This window comes from Cygnus atratus, chromosome 9, assembly GCF_013377495.2.
Source record: "Cygnus atratus isolate AKBS03 ecotype Queensland, Australia chromosome 9, CAtr_DNAZoo_HiC_assembly, whole genome shotgun sequence".
In the NCBI taxonomy this organism is placed as follows: domain Eukaryota; kingdom Metazoa; phylum Chordata; class Aves; order Anseriformes; family Anatidae; genus Cygnus; species Cygnus atratus.
In genome coordinates, this window is record NC_066370.1 from 7917907 (window position 1) to 7938999 (window position 21093).

A 21093-nucleotide genomic window follows, 5' to 3' on the forward strand; every position below is an offset into this window, starting at 1 on the left:
CCATCTGTCAGCAGAGGAGGAGTAGATGCATTCTGAGGAGTCTGAGATTAGACTTGGCACTGCTTCCTTCATATCAACCTCATTGTTAATTCCTGGAGATGTGGCTTAGTGTTGAAATCTGTGCTCTTTTGTCATCTTTTTCTTTTTGCATAGACCTCTAATAGGGAACAGGCCAGCTTCATTCCATTATGCATAGCTGTGTGCAGCATCACATGCCTTGTTCTTGATGCTGTAACTACAGATTATTACGTACAATTTGCTTCTTGCTGGCCTTTAATCCCATACCTCCATCTTCTTTAAAGACCTCATTTATGGGTCTGCTTTGACAAGAAATAAAGTACCAAGCCTGCAGAGTTACATCCTGTGTCGTATAGGAGACAATACATTCTGCTTGGAGGAGAAAAGAAGGCCAGTCATGTTCACTAGGTTAAATGCGAGGAGGGTTAAATACTGACATTCACGATACTGAGCTGGGTGGTGCTGGCCTCTGTCATCCTCATTGTTCACAAAGAGGACGAGCTGATGAATCTGAACTTTCACAACTCCTGTCCCCATGTGTCCATGCACAGGTTCTTCAGGAAATAATTGGTTCATTAGCAAGCCGAGACCTCTATGAAGGTGACTGTGGTTGTAGCAGTTTCTCTCAGGTTCTCAGTTTGGTTAAAACGTAAGAGGTCTTCAATAACCTACAGGCCAGTCGTCACTTCTTTGAAGATTCAGCTGTGATTAAATACGGTGAATTCATGCCCTTTTCCTGACCAGTCTATTAGTTTGTTCCAGGTTGTGCTTTTGTAGCGGGTCAGATAACAACGGAATTTTCAAGCCCAAGTAGCATGGTGCGTATTCAGTGTTGATTACTTTTTTGTAGTAAGGGGACACCCTTTTGGGTGTTACTTTTTGTGTATGTTATTTGTCCTACTCTACTTTATTTCTTAAAACAAAGTACACAGTTACATATTTTCTTTACTATTGAACATATGGAATTTGAAACGTGTAAATTAAGCTAAAAAAACTTCAGCACATGTTGAAGTGAACTAAACGTTTCAAATATTAATCATTGTTTTAAGTATTTCTTCTACAAAATTAAATTTGTTGTAAAGGCCCTTCTGTTTTATACAGTATATCTGGCTGAGGTTCCAAAGACAAAGCAGTACTTTTCTACTGCAGTACGACAGTGCTTTGTTTTCACATGTGTAGTTCAGAGTAGGTCTTACCATGCAGTAGCAGCACAATGCTGTTATGAAAGTATTTAGTTTTCTACTGTGCTTCCCATCGGTTTCCAAGCATGCTTGGAAATACAGAATTTGAAAAAGAATTATATGAATAATTTTCTTTAGAAGTTAAAGTTTTAATTAATTATTGTTGAACAGATTCTTTGCTCAGATTCTTTGCAGCAAAAGATGTGAAATAACAGTAGTGGTCATGATGCATTTTGTTCAGTTACGAAATATTCTACTCTGTAATACTGCCCAATTTATTCTATAAACAAAAACCTGAAGCTTTAGAAGTGAATTCTAGTTCTATGTTACTTTTTTTTTTTTTTTTTTTTGAACTGTGTGAATACTGGAGAAAATGTAAACAGATAATTCTCCAGGTCATTTTGAAACATTACTTAGGCTTGCAGTACATACTTAGGAAATGAGATCTGAAGTGCCTGTAGAAGCTGGACTGTGTCTCCCTGCTGACAGTCTGCCTTCCATACCACGACTCTGGGTGTGTTGGATGCAGCCTGTTACTTAGGATAGAGGCAATAGCTTACTCTCGTATTATTTTTGAAGAGTAATTTCAGAAACTTGAAATGACAAGTGCTTTATAACTGAAAAAGTGTTCATCACATACACTGTTAGTTTTCCTTTCCTTGATTTTTTTTTTTCTTTCAGAAAGAGGAGGCTGAAGGGAAGCAGAGGGGAAGGGAAAGTCCTTTCACACAAATGGGACCTACCTCTGAGCTAGCACATTAGTTAGTATTTCATTCTCATCTCTTCCTCCTCTTTTTGACTTACCTCAGCATTTATTTTTATTCTACCAGTTCATTTAGTTTGTGGCACACATTTACTGTCGTGAAGGTAAATATTTACTCATGTAATAGACTTGTTCTTCCCTACCCTCTGACCTTGGGTTAACCTGCTCATAACAGCTCCGGTTTGGGCTTCCTGATAATTGGCTCAGACACATTTTTAACCTGTGCAGGTTCCCTATTGCCAAAAAAAAAAAAAAAAAAAAAAAGAAACACACCATAGATTTTAGGCTGAAATATGAATCCAGAAAACTGGATGTCCCCCTCTCCCTTTAAACAGTTCAATACAGTGGACTGTATGCTATATGCATGGGAAAATGCAATATGCTATTTTATTTGATTCAGGTTTCAGTGTAATATTATGACCCGGTCCCACAGACAGAGATCAGATTTCATTCAGTGAGTTAACAGTGAAATTTACAAAGCAGTGAAATTCTAAGCTTGTTATGCACATGTATGCAATTAATTCATAGTTGAGAGAAAGCTAAAGGTTAAGTGCTCTGCCCTGCCTACCGCATGGGGCTGTTACCCAGAGGATAAAGTTGGGGACAAAGGTTTTTGTTTGCCTTTTCTTTCTTTTTTTTTTTTTTAGAGGAGAAGACAGGCTTCTCTTCTAATTTAACTTAGCTCTTTAATGTTATCTTCATGACAGATGTCTGCTGAAATCTGGTGCAATCATTTTTAAACTTAATGCCTTTAAATTAGTGGCATTGATGTAGATAATCATATTTTACAGGAACTTTGTGATTTTGTAGGAGTTTTAAAATCCAATCAATTTCAATAGAACTATTAAAATTGTGTTAGTTGCCTATGGTAAATATAGCTATAGGCTAGACAAAATGATAAATACAGGCTGAAAACTATAGGTAGTTTCCATTTTTTTATGAATGTTTTCATTAATGGTGCAATTTATGCAATTGCATTATTGACGTGGATGGCTCTCCTAGCTGTAGGTCTAGAGCCTACTGTGCTCTCCTGCTCTCTAAGTAAAGACGATTGTTATTTGATAAAACTGGAGTACTAAAGTTGTACAAATCTAAATGAAGTATTTGGTATTTTGGGAGTGTCTGTGAAATACCCCCAGAGAATAGAATAAACCATAGTGATTTGTAGCTATAAAGACATGCAACTGATTCTGTTGTGACAATCATATATGTGACTTCATGGTGTCTTGTTTTGATATGATACCTTCCTATCACTGGAAGAAAAAAAAAAAAGAGAATTAAATACTCTTTTTGCTTTCCTTACTTGAAGCTTTACTTTTAGGGTTTGACTTATCCTCAGACATTATTGATTATCTGGCACTATTGAATTTGAAATGTGACTTGTCACAGAATTTCTTTCTAAAACTGAAAAGTTGTTCTTTCTCAGTATCGAGATCTATATAATACACATATGTATCCTGTATATATATAACATATTCTGCTTATATATTAAAAATATAATACATGCCATGTCTGATTAGATCTCTGTATCTCAGGAAATCTTACAAGTAATGCTAGTTAGCCTTTCCTTTTCTGTCTTGAATTTTTAACCATTTTTTTACTTACCTCTTGACTTGATATTTAATGTAGCATTATATTTTCAGGTGTAGCTATCTAAATTCCATTCTGCATCTTAAATGGTAAAAATAGCTCTGCATGTTGTGTGTCTGTAATACATTAGAGAGTTCATGGAAATGAGGAGAGTAGAGAGAGATTCTAGAAAAAGCTTTTAAGAGTTTTTCTAGTCCTTTTGATGTTGAGTTTTGGAGTAGAAGAGGAGAGAATATAGAAATATCATCATCTACAGATACATTGTGCACCAAAAGACCTTCATTATTAATAAAATACTTTCAGAAAACCTCATATTTCTATATTTGTGTATATCCAAAAATTATAGTTTGGCCTAAGTTGAGATGATACAAGCAAGTCTGCTTTATGTTTTCGTGATGAAAATGATCAAATATTGGCACAGGTTGCCCAGAGTGGTCATGGAGTGACCACCGATGGAGCTGTTCGGAACATGGCTGAACATGAGTCATCCCGATCAACTTGATAGGACTTTGAGGTTGGTGGTGCCTCAACCAGGAGGCTGGACACTGATGGTCTCCTGAGGTGCCTTCCAACCCAAGCTGTTCTGTAATTTTGTGTCTCTTACCATTAATTACCACTAAAGCAGCGTGTCATTGCAAGATCAAGTGAAGCACCTGCAGATGGTCTTGACAGTTGTGAAGACAATGAGAAAAATTCAAGTCCTGGTGTCTCTTCTTGCAGCTACTGAGTTGTATGTTCATGTTAGGGCAGAAGGCTTCTTTTGAAAAAGCATTCACTGTATATTTTTTCCTGTTGGTTTGTAAGTATTTCAGTTGCTGACAGTGTCTAGGAGTGATACTGAAGGAGAACTTTTACATCTGATCATTAAAGTTTGGGGAGGGTGCTCTGTTTTCTGGATTCTCAGTATGAAGAATTCTTCACTGGCATTCTTAACTGCAGGTGTGTCCTCCATGTTGCCACTGTCTTGCTTAAAATAGATAGCTCCTCAAACCTCAGCATTTCTTTCTCCTTCATCTTGCTTTCTAAATTAGTGTGCAGGGACAAACTACAGTAGAAGTCTTTATCATTTCTTCCTCTTTTCTTGGTGTGCTTCGAGAACATCTCTCTGCAGCTCCAGATTTGACAGGTGTTCCCGTTCTTTTCTTAGTAAAAGCGTATTTCTTCTGAATGTTAAAGAAATAGAGCAGTTGTGTGCCATAATACCATTGTAATATGGCGAGCTGGCTTTCTCGTTTTACATCTTTAGAAGATGTCTAAGCAGGTGCATTGAACACCTGCTTCTTGCTGTCTTACTGACAGTGTGCAGAAAATCCCTTGGAATTTTATTAAAGGAGGAGACAACTGGGAATAGGAACCGGAATTAGTGAGAAAATGGAGGCAGTGGGGAGTGGAAAGTTGTGGAGGAGCTAAAAATGATACGGAGTCTCTGTAAAGGTCATAGAATCCATACTTGCATACCTAGCGAAGCTGGAATGGCTTCGTCTTTAATAGTGCATGGGTCATTCTGATCTTAAACCTCTCTAGATATAGTCCACAAATGAAATCTTTCTGCATATCCCTTGTAAGACAGGCAGTATCCAGAAAGGTGTCATTCTTTCTCTTCATTAATTTTCCATGTGCTACCAAATAAATACTTTACATACCTTGTGGGCAGGTTCATCTAATGACTAAAAATCAGTGCACTTAAAAACTGTTCATACTTTTTAAGCACGTGAAAGTCTAATGTAATATAGCTAAACCAGATATTTAGGGTGATCATTTTCAGTGTTTTATCCTCAAGCTATGAAAACATACATTTAAAGTAGTTCTTCCCTCTCCCCTCCAAGATAACTGTGCTTTAAGATTTAGAAATAGGTGTTGAGAAGTGTTCTTGTTGATTTTGTTCAGTTTTACTTATGAGAACTCCGCTTCCACTTCTAAACATTGCCCTAGGCCTACACAGCAACTTAGGAATTCCTTGCACTGGCTTTCCAAAATGAGTAGTCGGACCTGACTGCCTTCTATAAGATTGACTTCAGAGAGGAAGCATCTTACATTTCTATTGTCCCCTGTATTGATGTTTTCTTTTGAAGGACCTACTTTTTGTGGCTTTGCCAGTTTTTTGTTGTTTTTTGTACTGAGGTAACCTGGAGCTTAGGTGAGGTTCTCTTCAAGGTTTTCCTTTGGAAAGGAAAAAAAGCATCCATAGGGACTGCAACGGGAGCCTGGTATTTGCCAGAAAACGAAATGCAAAATCCGTAGGAGTACATTTGGTCTCTCTGGGCACTTCACTAGACAGGCACATATCTCTGTCATGTTTTCCAGTGTGATCCTGTGATCTTTGTTTTACTGTATGGAAATTTTGTCCGGTTCTTTTCATACCGTCACTATTCTTTAGGGGATTTTTGAATGGGAAGTTCAGAGGCACTAAAAAAGAAGAGATGTTACTGTTGATAACTTGTCAACTAAATTGCTTGTGTCTTGCCTCTGCCCCTTTTTTTTTTTTTTTTTTAATAATGTATAACAGTCTTGTTTGCAGAAAGATCATCTATTGTTTTCTTAACAGGTTGTCATTTCCTGATTTTTTTTTTTTCCTCCCTAATGGAGGTTTGCAGTTGGTAAGAATAGTGTGTGCAGTTACAAAGAAAAATGACATTATCTGTGCGCTAACGGTATTTTTTTCCCCATTTTCTTTAGGCCACTGAGGAGGTTTCAAAAAACCTTGTTGCCATGAAAGAAATCTTGTATGGCACAAATGAAAAAGAACCACAGACAGAAGCTGTGGCACAGCTTGCTCAGGAGCTGTACAACAGTGGTCTCCTTAGTACCCTAGTAGCTGACTTGCAGCTAATTGATTTTGAGGTAAGAAGAGAAGTTTGATATTTCATATATGGTATATTTTAAAATAAATACATCTGAATTCCTATCTCTTTAACTGGTTAGAACATCTTTCGATCTACAGCTTCTATTTTCTGGCTGGGGCCAAATCATTAGAAAGAGAACTCAGTATTCCAAACTATCTAGAAAATTAAGCAAATACTGAATATGAAATCACTGAATTTAGGCACCTAAGCTGCACAAAATTGAAGTAGATAAACCTCTAATCGTTATGATACAGTTCTGTTAAAATTATAGAATAATCCTTAGTCGTCGTGTAGACAAAAGGATTAATCTCTTAGTACTAATATTACAGTGAATACAAGCTATAAGCCACCTCTGTATTCTCATCTTATTAAGTAAAATTACTTTCAAAAGAAAATTATTGTAACATTTAGGAAGAATTTAAAGTGTGTAAGGTAAAGCTGTTCCTCTTATTAAGTCTTCAGTATTTCTGTCTCTTTAGAAATGATGATGCGACCTTTTCTGTTTTCCTCTTTTTCTGTTTATGTATTTATAAGGAGAATGTATTATATATTCTGCTTATATATATATATATATATAAAAACAAACACAAGATTTTATTGACTACTTCAAAATAGAAGTGCTTACCTTTATTCAAATATATCTCTATTCAAACCTCTACCATATGTCACCACATCACATAGAATAATCTAGCTTCCCACTGCCATGGTGAAAAATCACCCTATTTAGTTATAAGAAATTGCAGTACAATTGGATTTTCCTGTTTTCCCTGAGGTCCCACAAGAAGTGTGTGGTTGTGTAGGAAAGGAGCCAAAACCCGTGTATCTCACCCCACAGCCTTGACCATAAAGGCCATACCACTTAAGGTTGCTTAAAGATGGTATTGTTCATAACCAAGTTGTTCATGATGGGAACAGACTTTGCAAAAGTCCTATTGTAGTATGATGTTCCAAAAATAATAGCTTTCCTCCCTGTTCTTTCTTCTCTCCCCTCCGCCCCTTGCATAACTCCCTCTGATGTGTGTTTAATTGTAACGTGGTGGTATTTCTTTTCCTACCCACACAAATGTTTACACCAAACATAAAACATTCAGGTTATTAAATAAGCAAGGAGACCTGGGAAAGTTGAGAGTGAATGCTGAAATACGATGGCCTTTAATTGACGAAGAAAGGAAATGATGAAACGTCATCTGGATTTTGCTGACCTCTAGATTCTTATCAGTTTGGTGTTTACTCGGGTCAGTTATTAGAGAAGGAAACCTTCATTATCTTCTGGTAATGAAGAATGATAACAATTTGTACAGGCTTGCTCTCATTAAAGAGAACTATTCATTTTATTCTAAAGGGACTGGAAAGGACTGCAAGTAGTTTCCTGCTTTTAGATTTTCTGCTGTTTTGTAACACGAGGATATAACCATTCCCCCTTGAGAGAGAACAAGTCATTCACGTTGGTTTCTAGGCTGGACCACGTCCGCTTTTTAAGGATGGGATCTGGCAGGCTGTCCAGCTATTGTTTTACCTAGAATTAATGTCAACACACCTGTGCTCCAAACCTGCACTAGATTCAGATTTTGGCTTTTATATCCTATATCTCTATGATTTGGGGCTTACTACATTTGAAATGATTTTTCTGTTACTGAGAGAGATACAAACTTGATTTCCTGTTGGTTTTTAAACTTGAAGATTGAGTTTAGCATTTATTCCTTCTGGCGCCCTCACTAAAGCTTGAGGCCATTCAGAGATGAAGTAAATGTCACCTTTTTTTGTCAAGAACTTTGCTCTTCTTGACGAAGAAGATTTCTGTGGTGGATGCTGAGGTTATAGACAGGGACTGTTTACGCAGACACTTCAACTGTCGCAACAAACTTAATGTTTTAATCTTGTGCATAGGAAACTGCCTGACTATCTAAAACTTTGGGTGGAAAGGCCTGGTAAAAATTATATCTGTAGCCAACAAAACCATCTACTTACCACTGTTACTAACTTCCCTCTTATCTCCCTGCTGACTTGTGTGTTTGTAAGAGAGATGGCATCCCTTCTGGAACTGTATTTTCTGTTCTTGCTCTTCTTTAAATGAAGGGAAAAACAAAAACAAAAAACACACACAAAAAAAGACACAAAAACGCCTTTTGCATGAGGGGGCCTGGATCCTTCTGCCGGGAAGACAATGCTAGCACAGTTTCACTCTCACCTCTCGTGGTCGTGACTATTGGCACAAGGTTCGGTGCCTGTTTGCTCTTGTTAGACCATGAGGTCACTTAGCAGTGCTTTTAACAATAACTTGACTTGGTATTACTGCATGCCACTAGCAGTTCACTTCCGTGGAGAATAAGAAAATGTTGTTCTGGCTGGTGAATCCAAAGCAAAATGTGAGATCTAGAGCAAAATTGGCAATGTTAGTGAATGAGAGTCGATGACTATATTATGTGGAGTTGGAGTAAAGCAGTTTCTGGAAACACTGCTCTACTCATTTCAGAACAAAGAGTTTTGGTGTTGCTTTAGGCTGGCTTTCAGTGGAATTGTAATCGAGAAAACAAGCATTTACAAACAAACTCTTATATCCTGGAAACAACAGTGCCTCAAACTGTCCGTGGTAATTCACAAACATGCCATTTGTAAAACTACAATCCTCCTACATTTTTATAAACATTTGATTTTTTTTTTCTTATGCAATCTTCTTTATGGTGATTGGAAAACTGAAGTAGTTTTGAAAAATTGCTGCTGTTTTTTAAATACTTGCTAGTTAAATGCACTCTGAATTTTACTCCAAAGCTAGAAAAGGTTACCTTGGGAATTTATAGTACCAGGTAGAGTTCATCAAGAAAAATGATCTATGTGTGGTCTGTGTATAACATTCAGGAAGCCTTCACGTGGAATGGCTTAAAAGGCCTTTCTTAGCAAGCCCAATCTTAGTACAAGTTTGCCTGGTGTTTTTTGAATTACTTCTGATAACACGTAGTCGTGAAGTTGTGTTTATGGCAGTCTGAAATGGAAAGTTAATTGCAGAAATTCGGCTTTTAAATGATGCATGTGAATGATGGTGAGAAGTGCTTATATTTGCAATCAGCTTTTTGCCCATACCAATTTGGCATCTTTAGCTGTGGTCTGAAATGTCCTAGAAGAAATAAATAAGAGGTGTATATCTATTCCACAGAGAACATTCCCAGCCACTTTCATGTTGCCTGGTGTTATCATTGTGCATTTTTGTGTGTATAATCTGTGCTGAATTCAAGCATCTTGTTCTTATTTATACTTCTTTGTCTGTTGAAAAATGTGAGACTTGCATTTTAGGTCAGTGGGTGAGTACTCTTTGTAGTTTTATTTATTTTACTTCTATAAGTTCCAATTTTAAGTTGAATGTTAACACTGCAGTCAGAAGTGCTCTACAGACAACTAATGGTGGAATTAAATGTTCCTAGAGAAAGGGAGAGGATAATGGAATATTGAAGAAACACACTTACAGGCAGAAGCACAGTTAAAAACTGGTATGTTATTGGCAAAAAAAACAAGAATAAAGCAAGTCCAGGAGACTGAAGCTACACAGAGGTGTCAGATAAAATATAAACTGGCTTTATTTCTTAACATAAATAACCTGTGGTCTGGCTGAAACATCTGGCTGATACTGTTTAGAATGTTTTGGCATATTTGAAATGGGTATAAAGAAACAGACTACGTATGTGATCTGATTAAGATCAGAGTACAGAGGCTGACTGAACTGCAGAACTCACTGTGGTATCAATGTATGAGATAATGGTAATGTTTAATTCTTCCTTGAACAGTGGACTTGAATATTATGTGTTAAACTACTAATGTTTTTGACAGGGCAAAAAAGATGTTGCTCAAATTTTCAACAACATCCTCAGAAGGCAAATTGGTACAAGAACTCCCACAGTTGAATACATCTGCACTCAACAGAATATATTGTTCATGCTGTTAAAAGGGTATGTATGCTGTGATAAAGTAAGTGTGATAAATACACTTTTTAGTGAAGTAAGAAGTTTGTAAATTCAAATTCACAGAGAAGCGCTGAGTTTTGAAATACTTTTTCTTCCTTTGCAGTATGATTGTTCCCCCCTCCCTTTTTTTTCCTAAGGGCCTAAAAATCCCTTAAGTAAAAGAATATTTGAGTAATAAACACCAGAAATAAACTTTTGCATGAAATACGACTGAAAATTGAGAACTGATAGTAACCTAAAATATTATTACTAGGATACTGCAGACATTTTCTGATTGGTATACCGTTTGATCCAATTGAAATTATTTCCTTCTGAACTTACTCATTTATCGAGTAGTAAAGGCTGTGTTTTTTTTTCCTTTAACCACTGTCCTTTTCAGTTTGCTGTCCTATCCCATGGTCTTAGTTTGTCTTAGACATTTTATTCATAGTGATTCATATTGCTGTAGTCACATAAATGCACCAGCTCAGACTCAGCCTAACAGAATGACTCAGAGCACATGCATGTTAGCCTGCTCTTTCTTCCTCCATTCTTGTATTAGGGTTGGAGCTAGGTGATCTTTAAGGCCCCTTCCAACCCAAGCCATTCTATGATATTACTTCTGGTTCTTGGTGTTGGAGAATCATGTCATACTGAACACACGGTTGCACATGTAGAGCTGTGGAGCTCAAACGTGAAAGTAGAAATATGTTGTTTGCATTTTCTTGTTAAAATAAGATTTAAAAACATTGAGAATGTGCTACATGTAAAAAGAATTGTTCACGTTTCTATTACCATTAACTAGGAAAGTTCTGAAAGTTGCAACTCCAATATATAATTCTGGGATAGAAAAGTTCATCAATATTAATAAGCTATTCTTGAAGTGTAGCCATTTCAAGTATTAATTATATAATTCATATTAAAACTTCTGGGTAAGCTTACTTCAGTAAGCTTCCATGGACTGCAGTTGATTAGTACTGAATCCACTTACTGGGGTAGCTAGAAGATGAAGGAAAGGGACATACTTTTCAGTGAGATATTTGCCTATGTGACATTGAGATATGAGGATAATCAAATATATTTTTAACATTTGAACAGGGCGTGTTATTTTGTTCTTCCTTCTTCCTCCTCCTAGTTCATAGCAGTAAACAGAGATGCTGACCAAGTTCAGAGTGAAACCTGCCAAATACATGGTGTATTGGGCTAGTTTATTTTCATGTTGTAAGATGTACGGTCTGCCAGAGGTGCTTTGATATCTTTTTTTTCCTGTGTTGCAGCCATGATTCTGAGAAGGAAGATTTAAATCTTATAAGGGCAAAACAATTATTAATTGTGGCATAATGTGTAAGAGGATATTGATTCAGTACTTCCTCAAAACAATTTACAAAAAGACGAATTTGAGATGCAGAGATATGGAACTACTTTCTCAGCATGCTCTTATTAATGTGTGACTGAATGAGGATTGCGACACAGTTGTCCTAATTCTTAGTCTGTGTTGTCACTCTTCAGAGAGCATTATTCTGACAGGGATTGTTGAAACATATTCATAAGTCAGGATGTTTGAAATGGGCATTTAATTAGTTTTAATGACTTAAATGTTACATCTGGTATCTGTCTGAGTCAATTTATGCTAATTTAAACTATGTGGTAAATTACAAAAAGTCAGGTAGATTCCAAGACTTTGTGACAAGTTAAATAGGAGAGTATTGCAGCATTTAATGTGAAAATTTATTCATAAGCAAATGTTTTTGTATGATAATTTAGTTAGTGCTTAGTACACACGATAATGCTTTGCTCCCGAGTTACGCTGGTGAATTTAAATTGGCTTCAGATGCATTAGGTCCAAGGCCTTTTTAGGTGGAAGGTATATAAGGGACTTTGCTTCAGAAGCAGGTAGGTAACAAGAGACACAACTTGTCTGTGGATTGGGATAGCCTATGTTGCAACATGCTGAGAGTAGTTTTGGGGTCAGAAAGACCCTTATTCATCCTGTTTCCTACTATTAGTGTGCTTGGGAACTCGAGGTGGCAGAAAGTACAGAGGTGTATTTCTGTCAAATATGTCTTAGAGACGCTGTTGTGAGATTTTGGCAGCTGCTGTTGGCATATGCTAAAATCGTCTGAGAGAACACACTAGTATTTGAGCAGGAAAGCCTGCCAAGAAAGTGTAGTGACAATTTCTAAATGAAGCCGTCCCTGACGGCTTCATCACTTTCATCAAATCAGTGATGGTCATGTTCCAGAAGGTCTCCTGTAGGAAGTTGCAGATACTGTGCTTGAGGCAATAAAGACTCGGGCACAGAGAGTATAATCCTTAAAATTAGAGGGCGCTGCTGCCAACGTGTCAAGCTGGAAGCCCGTGGTGTATAGAGCAGACAGTGATGCTAAAAATGGTTTAATGAAAGAGTGGCTATGAATTAATGTCCAGTATTATTAACCATTTAGCTTCAAAACTCATATTAAGGGTAGTTTTATGTAAATTATTGTCAGCTGTAAGCAAATAGCTTTCAAGACAGATCACTTGCTGCTTTTCCAGATCTCTGCAATTGTACCAATAAGTAAAAAGAAAACTGATTTTGAGTACGAAGAAAATAGTCTTATTTAATCTTGTTTCTCATTTTATGAATGTATATTGGCAATAATTTGGCAATAAATTAGCAGTGATTTCAGTGATATTTCAGAGAAGTATTAGGAGGTGAAATTTAATACAGAAATGAGTACCTCATTCTTTGAATTCTTGTTTATATAATAGAACTGAAAATTGTAATTAGTGTAGCATTGCAATGGTAACTTCTGAAAGTATTTATAAAGAATCTGTGGTTTTTGTTTTTAAACAGGTACGAATCTCCAGAAATTGCTCTAAATTGTGGGATAATGCTTAGAGAATGCATCAGACATGAACCACTTGCTAAAATAATCTTGTGGTCAGAACAATTCTATGATTTCTTCAGATATGTGGAAATGTCGACATTTGACATTGCTTCAGATGCATTTGCCACATTCAAGGTAAATTACACCCCATATTTAAGTTATTTCTGTAGTTTTCCACTATGTGAACCCAGATGTTGTGTGTTACACTCTTGAGCAAAAAGGGTTAGAGAGAGGAGAAGAATATTGGTGATGCAAATGGGTAAGCTGAACATTGTTCTTCCTTATTTCTCACAATGCAAGATGTTCCTTTAAACATGCATACTCTGTTCCCAATAACAATTCTAGAAAGCAAGATTTAAACTACAGTGTATTCTCTTAATACATGTACAGTTTCATGCCAGGGAATTTTAAGTCTGTCTCTCCAGCTATTCAAGTGAGTGAACTCCTTTTCATTGTATTATGTTTGTTTATTGAGTATATTTGATGCTACTTCTGGAGGTATTTTTTGTTGTCGTAACCAAAAAAACCCAACCCACAACAAAAAATCAGTTACATGACTACAAGCATAATAATTCTTAGTGTTGAATAGTGGGTCTCAGCCTTGACTGTGTATAGTTCTGTGCAGAGCATACCCTTGATCCATAACTGCCATTCTTCAATGATAATTCCACAGACCTGTGTGAATTAACATGTAGCAGACTTTTCCTAATTCATTGGAAGGTCCTTAGCAAGTCCTATGTACAAGTAACTACATTCATATCCTAAGTTTCTTCTTTGTTTAAAAAAAATAGCAACATTGTCTGTTGGATGTCTTATGTGCACTCCCAGTTTATTCAGAATGTGTAAGTACCATATAAATATTTTACAGAAAGTATTGTTTTTGCTCTTTTACAGGATTTGCTTACAAGACACAAGTTGCTAAGTGCGGAATTTTTGGAACAACATTATGATAGGGTGAGCAAATACATTTCATTATTCAGAATTTTCTAGTGCTGTATATCTTTGAATAAAACAGTATTTTCTTACCTTGTTTAGATTCCTTTTTGGAAATTTATATACAATATTAAACCAAATGAACCTAAAGTAATTTCTGTCAAAGCAGTACAATTTACATTAAGATCTTACAGTTGAATGTAAGAAGTGTAAAAACAAGAGGCTAAGGCAAAAATCTAATTCTGTGAAAATGTGTTTTTTCCACTAGAGGGAACCCTTTCCTAGTCTTTATCATTTGTCTATGTTAATGCGTAACAGACCAAGAATACAAGGTATCTGGGGACTTCTGAAATTAATGAATAGTGTTCGGTGACAAGAACTACTATAGTTCAAGAAATAACAAGAAATGCTTTCAATACATTGCAGTCTAAACATTAAACCCTACTGAAAGTGTAAATACATATATTTTTAAAGCATATACAAATTTTAAGCAGCACTGACTTACAGGAAACTACTGAGATTTCAGTTTTTGTTTACATTTTTGTTTATGGATTTCCATCTCCATTTTTTATAATAATTTGGAAGAAGAGCACTTGTGGCTCTTGGAAAGGTTTTAACTATTCTCTTTATTCTGTGTTTAGTTCTTCAGTGAATACGAGAAGTTACTTCATTCGGAAAATTACGTGACAAAGAGACAGTCACTTAAGGTAAAGCAATTTTTTCTTCTTCTTAGATGCAAAATTAGAGAATGTCTTCAATTTCAAGGTGGGTTGACTGATTTAAATTACTTAAGTTACTGCCTTGGGTAATGTATTTTTTAATTTTTTCCTATGTTTTAATTCTTGAGATCATTTAATTTCTTTTAGTCCAGTCCTGCCATTATTTGGCATCCAGTACACACCAAGTCATTTCTCTCCCTATGCAGAAATGGCTATCTGCAAGAGTTTGTTTATTTATCATTTAATTTCCTTCAACAAATATCAACATATTATTTAATAAAAAGACTCACATAATGTGACTACAGCAATTCAAGTTAATCAGAAATATTGAACATAAATGTAAGTTAACTTGTAGCAAGGGTGGTACTTGTGAGGAATCCTACTACTCCTGCAACAGTGCTCCCCACAGCAAGAGAGAGGTTCTATGTACTTTTGAGAGCTAAGGAGGTAGGGGAAATATGTGGGAAATATGTGTATAAAATCCACTGAAGTTTCTGCTTTTTTTTTTTTTTTTGCTTCCCTTCTGGACAAAGTAGGTAGCAAAAGAAGTGCAGGTATTTCTCATTTGAAATACTAACTCCCTTTCCTTACCAAATTCTTGCAGGTGATGTGTAAGTTTTGTGTAAATAGAAAAAATAATGAAGTTGTGGGAAAAAAAAATGAAAAAGACTTTTAGTTTCAATCCCAATTCATAACATAAGGGGAATAAAAGGATATTTTTCAGTTGCATGTTGAAAAAAAGGATGTTTTAGTTTGACTTTTTCTACTTTTACAGACTGATGTCAATTATCCAGCATGTTTAAAAGCAGTTGTAAGTTGTCTCTTATCACGTATTTCACCTTGTTTTCCACTTCTAGCTTCTTGGTGAATTATTACTGGATAGACACAACTTCACAATTATGACAAAATACATCAGTAAACCTGAAAATCTCAAACTAATGATGAACCTTCTACGAGACAAGAGCCGTAACATTCAGTTTGAGGCCTTTCATGTGTTTAAGGTAAGTTTAAAAACAAACACAAGCACAAAAAAAACAAAACACCAAAACAAAACCAAACAGGAGTTTAGTTGAGTAAACTACTTAGCTGAGTCTAAATGAAGCTTATCTGAATATCTAAGTGGTTAAATAAGAAAGAACTACTGTTTGCTATTATGATCCATCTTTACAAATAGCTATCTTTGTATCCAGTGATGAGTGACATTCCTCAGGTGGGACCAGTGCTGTTTAATGTCTTTGTCGGTGGCATGGACGAGGGGATTGAGTGCACCCTCAGCAGATTTGCTGATGACACCAAGCTGCGTGGTGGGGCTGACATGCTGAAGGGAAGGGATGCCATCCAGAGGGACCTGGGCAGGCCTGAGGGTTGAGCCTGTGTGAAACCTCACGGGGGTCAGCAAGGCCCTAGGTCAGGGCAACCCCAAGCACAAACACAGGCTGGGCAGAGAATGGGTGGAGGGCAGCCCTGGGAGAAGGACCTGGGGGTGCTGGTGGATGAGAAGCTCGACACGAGCCAGCAACGTGTGCTTGTGGCCCAGAAAGCCACCTGTACCCTGGGCTGCACCAACAGCAGTGCGGCCAGCAGGGTGAGGGAGGGGATTGTCCCCTCTGCTCTGCTCTTGTGGGTTCCCCCCTGCAGTGCTGCACTCAGCTCTGGGGCTCCCAGCATAAGGAAGACATGGACCTGTTGGAGCGGGTCCAGAGGAGGCTGAGAGGATGATCAGAGGGCTGGGGCACCTCTCCGATGGAGCCAGGCTGAGGGAGTTGGGGTTGTTGAGCCTGGAGAAGAGAATGCTCCCGGGAGACCTTACAGAGGCCTGCTAGTGCCTAAAGGGGACTGCAGGAAAGCTGGGGAGGGCCTCTGTCAGGGAGTGCAGTGGTAGGACAAGGTGTAATGGTGTTAAAGTGAAATAGGCTAGGTTTAGATTAGATGTTGGGAGGAAATTCTTCACTCAGAGGGTGGTGAGGCCCTGGTCCAGCCTGCCCAGAGGAGCTGTGGCTGCCCCATCCCTGGCAGTGCCCAGTGCCAGGCTGGATGGGGCTTTGAGCAGCCTGGGCTGGTGGGAGGTGTCCCTGCCCAGGGCAGGGGGCTGGAGCCAGGGACTCTTTGAGGTCCATTCCAACCCAAACCATTCTGTGATTCTATGGTCTTTAAAAAAAATTGTTTGGAAAGCACTTAAGAACTTCTATATGATTTGTCAGAGTGATCTCTTAGAAAATTTTGGAATTAAGAAAGATGAAGTACAGTAGGATAAGGAGGAATCCATGATTTTATGTGAAAGCATGAAGCATATTGGAGTTCAGAAGTGTTTTCATCATGCCGCATGATGCTATGAAGGATAGCAGTGTTTTAACCAAGCCAGCTAAATTTCAAAGCCTAAATGTAGTCTGCATATTAAAACAGATACATTTTGACTTTGCAGCAGACAAGCAAATAACTTGGAGTTACGGCTTGAGGTATAAAAGTTTTCAGTGAACTTTAGTATACCCATCTGATATCGTATACAATATAGGATGATCTATTTGCTACAGAATTTAACTGTGGGATTTTTCAGTGGATTCTGCAGAGGGTATTGTGGCTAATCAACTTGTGCAAACCAAATTTACCTCAGTACTGATGTTTGATTTCTGTTCTAATTAAAATAAAAAAAGGGGGGCGAGGTAGTTTTATTTTAAAACTTTGATTTACTCCATTATGTTTTCTGTATACATTTTGGGATATTGAGTAGGATTGTGTTTTTAACTTAAACTCCTGTTTCCTAGTATTACACTAAATGCCATTTGTTTTCTTGCAGGTGTTTGTAGCCAATCCTAACAAGACACAGCCTATATTAGACATCCTTCTAAAGAACCAGACCAAACTTATTGAGTTCCTCAGCAAGTTTCAGAATGACAGGACCGAGGATGAACAATTTAATGATGAGAAGACCTATTTAGTTAAACAGATCAGGGATTTGAAGAGACCAGCACAGCAAGAAGCTTAATCTCCAGTAAACCCCTATAATATTAAACCCAAGTTCAGCATTTGCTGTTAGATATTCAGCATCAGGCACTCTTATCGATTCATGAGGAACATTACTGCTAATCTGCTGTTCAGTGAACGGTTTTTGTTTTTCTTTTTTAGTCCAAGTTGAAAAACATAGCTGCTGCTTTCTTGCACAATGTGGACTTTCTTGATATTTGTGTCATTTCAGAATTCAAAGACACTGCTTGTTTTAGGAGTCCTGAAAAGAAAGATTCTAGGTTCATGAACGCAAACATATAGATACTAGTTTGGTTTAGGAAAGAAGGTATTAATGTAGTTAAGTAACAGGTTGCATGCTTGCAAATCTGAATAAATCTGTATGTTTGCACTTACCTTGTTTGAGATATGAGCACAATGTGACCTGTGCATTGCTGGCACCCTAGTATAAGATTATATGCCTTGATTTAAAAAAAAAAAAAGTGCAGTGCTTTATTTGTAATCAAAGGGGAAATGTATCTAAGATGTGAGCTTATTGGGATAAACAGTTGTCTTGCAGATAAACTGATATTGAAACTTAGCAACTTTTAAAAGAGTGAAATCTCAAGGTTCATAAGGAAAATGTATATATGCCTTTCACTGCTTTATAGATTTTTTTGACATGATTTGATTTTTCTGAGAATTGACTTGTAAACTTGGAAATATGTTCTAAGGGTTTTTGTTAATTTTACTTTTAAAGGTATTTCAGACAGTAGACCTAGCAGTGACATTTTGCATTTCATTTCAACAGTGCTTGCTGGTTTCTTTTGTATATAACTCCTAGGCTGCTCATTTCTTTAAAATATGATTTAATTTGTACAGCAGAGGAATGTTATTGTATTAGTCTGTAACTATTACCTAATATTGAGTTTTGCAAAATGAATGCTCATATGTAATTGAATACTTCAGATCACATGGAAATGCTGATTTAACAATCTTAAGTACTGCAGCATTAAAAGAAAAAAACACAACAAATTCTTTGTATTCACTTATCTAATGGGGTGCCATCAATTAGAGTAGGCTGAAATAGAGAACTGGAACCCTTGATACTAGATTCTTACTGGATACTATTGGCCTTATTCAATTAAACTAGTGTTGTGCTCACCCGCTCTGCAAATGGCAAAGATTATGCTAAATTAATATTGATTCCTCTTACTTCTGGGTAGCCTGCAGTGCATCATTTCTTTCTTACAGTAGGTAACTCAGTACAGTAGTTATGAAAGCGAATGATTTAATCCCCTCTGACTTCAAGAAACATAATTACATAGATGTCCTAGGGTAACAAAAGATTTAATTTTGTTGATTTTGTTTTTTAATGCTGCAAACTATCAGTATTTATAAAAACAAAAAAACAACTCTGATTTTGCACCATGTTTTTGTTACTGTGACCATACAAAAGGAATCTACTAAATATAGCTAAACAATGTTATTAAAGTTGTATTTATCCATCATATAGTAACGTTAAGATCACAACCAACCAAACGTATGGATTGGAGTCTGAAAGTTCAAATTCTGCATGGCTGAATCTGATTGAGAATGCTGTAGAAAATGTTTGTTGCTTCCTGTCCTTTTCCTAATTAAAATATTTTGCAGTCAGCAAAATGAAACTCCTAAGTGACATTTAAGCTGATTTGAAAGCCTTCACAAGGGAAGTCAGCTCCAGAAAATGAAGTGTTTTCACTCAGTAGTTTAAAATTTCTCTTAACATTAGAATTGGCCTTTGGAAATTCCTTAATGCGTCCTTTGCAAACAGACTCATTTTGCCTACTGGAAAGCAAATAGCTTGCTCTTCGTGGAGATCTCTTATAGAGGCAGGCAAAATTGGCCATGAGGTGATGATATAGTTCAGTACCAACAGTCTCTTATTTTTTGGGTTTATCACAGCTGAGTGGAAGAAAACATCATTTGCCAAGTTACTCACCATAACATGTAAGGCTTCCTCTCTAGAAAAATGTAGAAGTGCTAAAAGATTTGTATCTGTAAAGGAGTGAGAACATTTGGACTGGGTTATAGGTTACTCTATATTAGGTCTTGGAAATAATGGCTATGGTAACTTTTTTTAATATGTGAAAACATTTGAATGTTGGCTTTCGAAAAGAAGTTGTATTTAAATTAAAGCTCATTTGACGTGCTCTTCGTATTAAAAAAAAAAAAACAAAAAAAAGCTATTGTTCTGGAAGTGGTTTCTTATCCGCTTGAAGGCTTAAGGATATTACTACAAGTTATTTAAATGTGAGAGGTTTTTGGTTTTGTGTGTGTTTTTTTCTTTTTTTTTTTTTTTTTAAATAAGAGATGTATACAATTGTAATTCTACTTCCATGGTAGCATTTCATTTCCCCTGAGGAAAATGCATTTCTTATCCAAAAAAATCTGGCTGGCCCCATAATTTAAATTGAAATAAAATTTTGAAGAAAAATGCGTGTGTTTTTACTGTGTTTCTGAAGATCGTAAGTTTCTTGTGGATGTGAATCTTTTTACCTTTGTTGCCTTAGAAGGGTTCAGCTTTCTCGCTTTTAAATAGGAAATAATTCTAAGTCATGAACAACTCTGGGTTGAAAAAACATTTGTAAGGAACTAAGGCAAAGTGCTATATTAGAGATACAATCAGTTTTAATTAATTGTTGATAGCCTTTCTTGCTTATATGTACTATTATTTTCTGATTCTGTTCCTCTTGGCATGACCAAGGGAAGAGAGAGGAGATGCTATGTCATGCATCGCATCCAGAGGCAGGATTAGTGGAAGTGAATCCCTGATAATTTTAGGCCCTTGTCTTCTCTGCGTGTTTCTGGAGCAGAAGCGCGTGGGACTGCTAACTCTTTCCGCAGGAAATATTATGGTTTCTTTATCTCTGAAGCTGACTGCCTCTGTTACTCACAGGTAACCCCTTAAGTGGCGATGTCAAGAGGATCACTGTGGTGTATTGAAAAAAGCAACATTTAAGGGGGGTTGTTGTAGATTCTTCAGAGTTTTGTTTAGCAAAATTACAGAAAAACATGGTTTCCTGCTGGGAACATACGAATGCTGCAGACAAAAATATTGTCTATTATAGCCTGCACTAGCAGCTACGCCTCTTGGAGCCTTTATACCTAGTTTTATTTATTTATTTATTTTTCTTCAGAGACTAAGACCGCATGTTACAAGGGGAAGGACTAATTTATACTTGTAGTCAACTTGTGCACTTTAATGAAAAACGGTGCTCAAGTTGGTCATGAAAAATAGTGCTCAAGTTGGATACCTGAATGG

General features: G+C 36.8%; 1 protein-coding gene across 3 annotated transcripts in view; it reads left to right on the forward strand.

Annotated features, from left to right (window-relative positions):
- Window positions 1–20265, forward strand: part of CAB39 (calcium binding protein 39) — a 41211-nt gene extending 20946 nt beyond the window's left edge. For all 3 annotated transcript variants that reach the window (XM_035544768.2, XM_035544769.2, XM_050712565.1), the window contains exons 3-9: window positions 6229–6393; window positions 10215–10333; window positions 13164–13332; window positions 14092–14151; window positions 14772–14837; window positions 15707–15850; window positions 17644–20265. In XM_035544768.2, coding sequence (XP_035400661.1) covers window positions 6229–6393; window positions 10215–10333; window positions 13164–13332; window positions 14092–14151; window positions 14772–14837; window positions 15707–15850; window positions 17644–17832 — 912 coding nt within the window. In that variant the 3' untranslated portion in view covers window positions 17833–20265. The remainder of the gene's footprint in view (window positions 1–6228; window positions 6394–10214; window positions 10334–13163; window positions 13333–14091; window positions 14152–14771; window positions 14838–15706; window positions 15851–17643) is intronic.
- The last annotated feature ends 828 nt before the right edge of the window (window positions 20266–21093 follow it).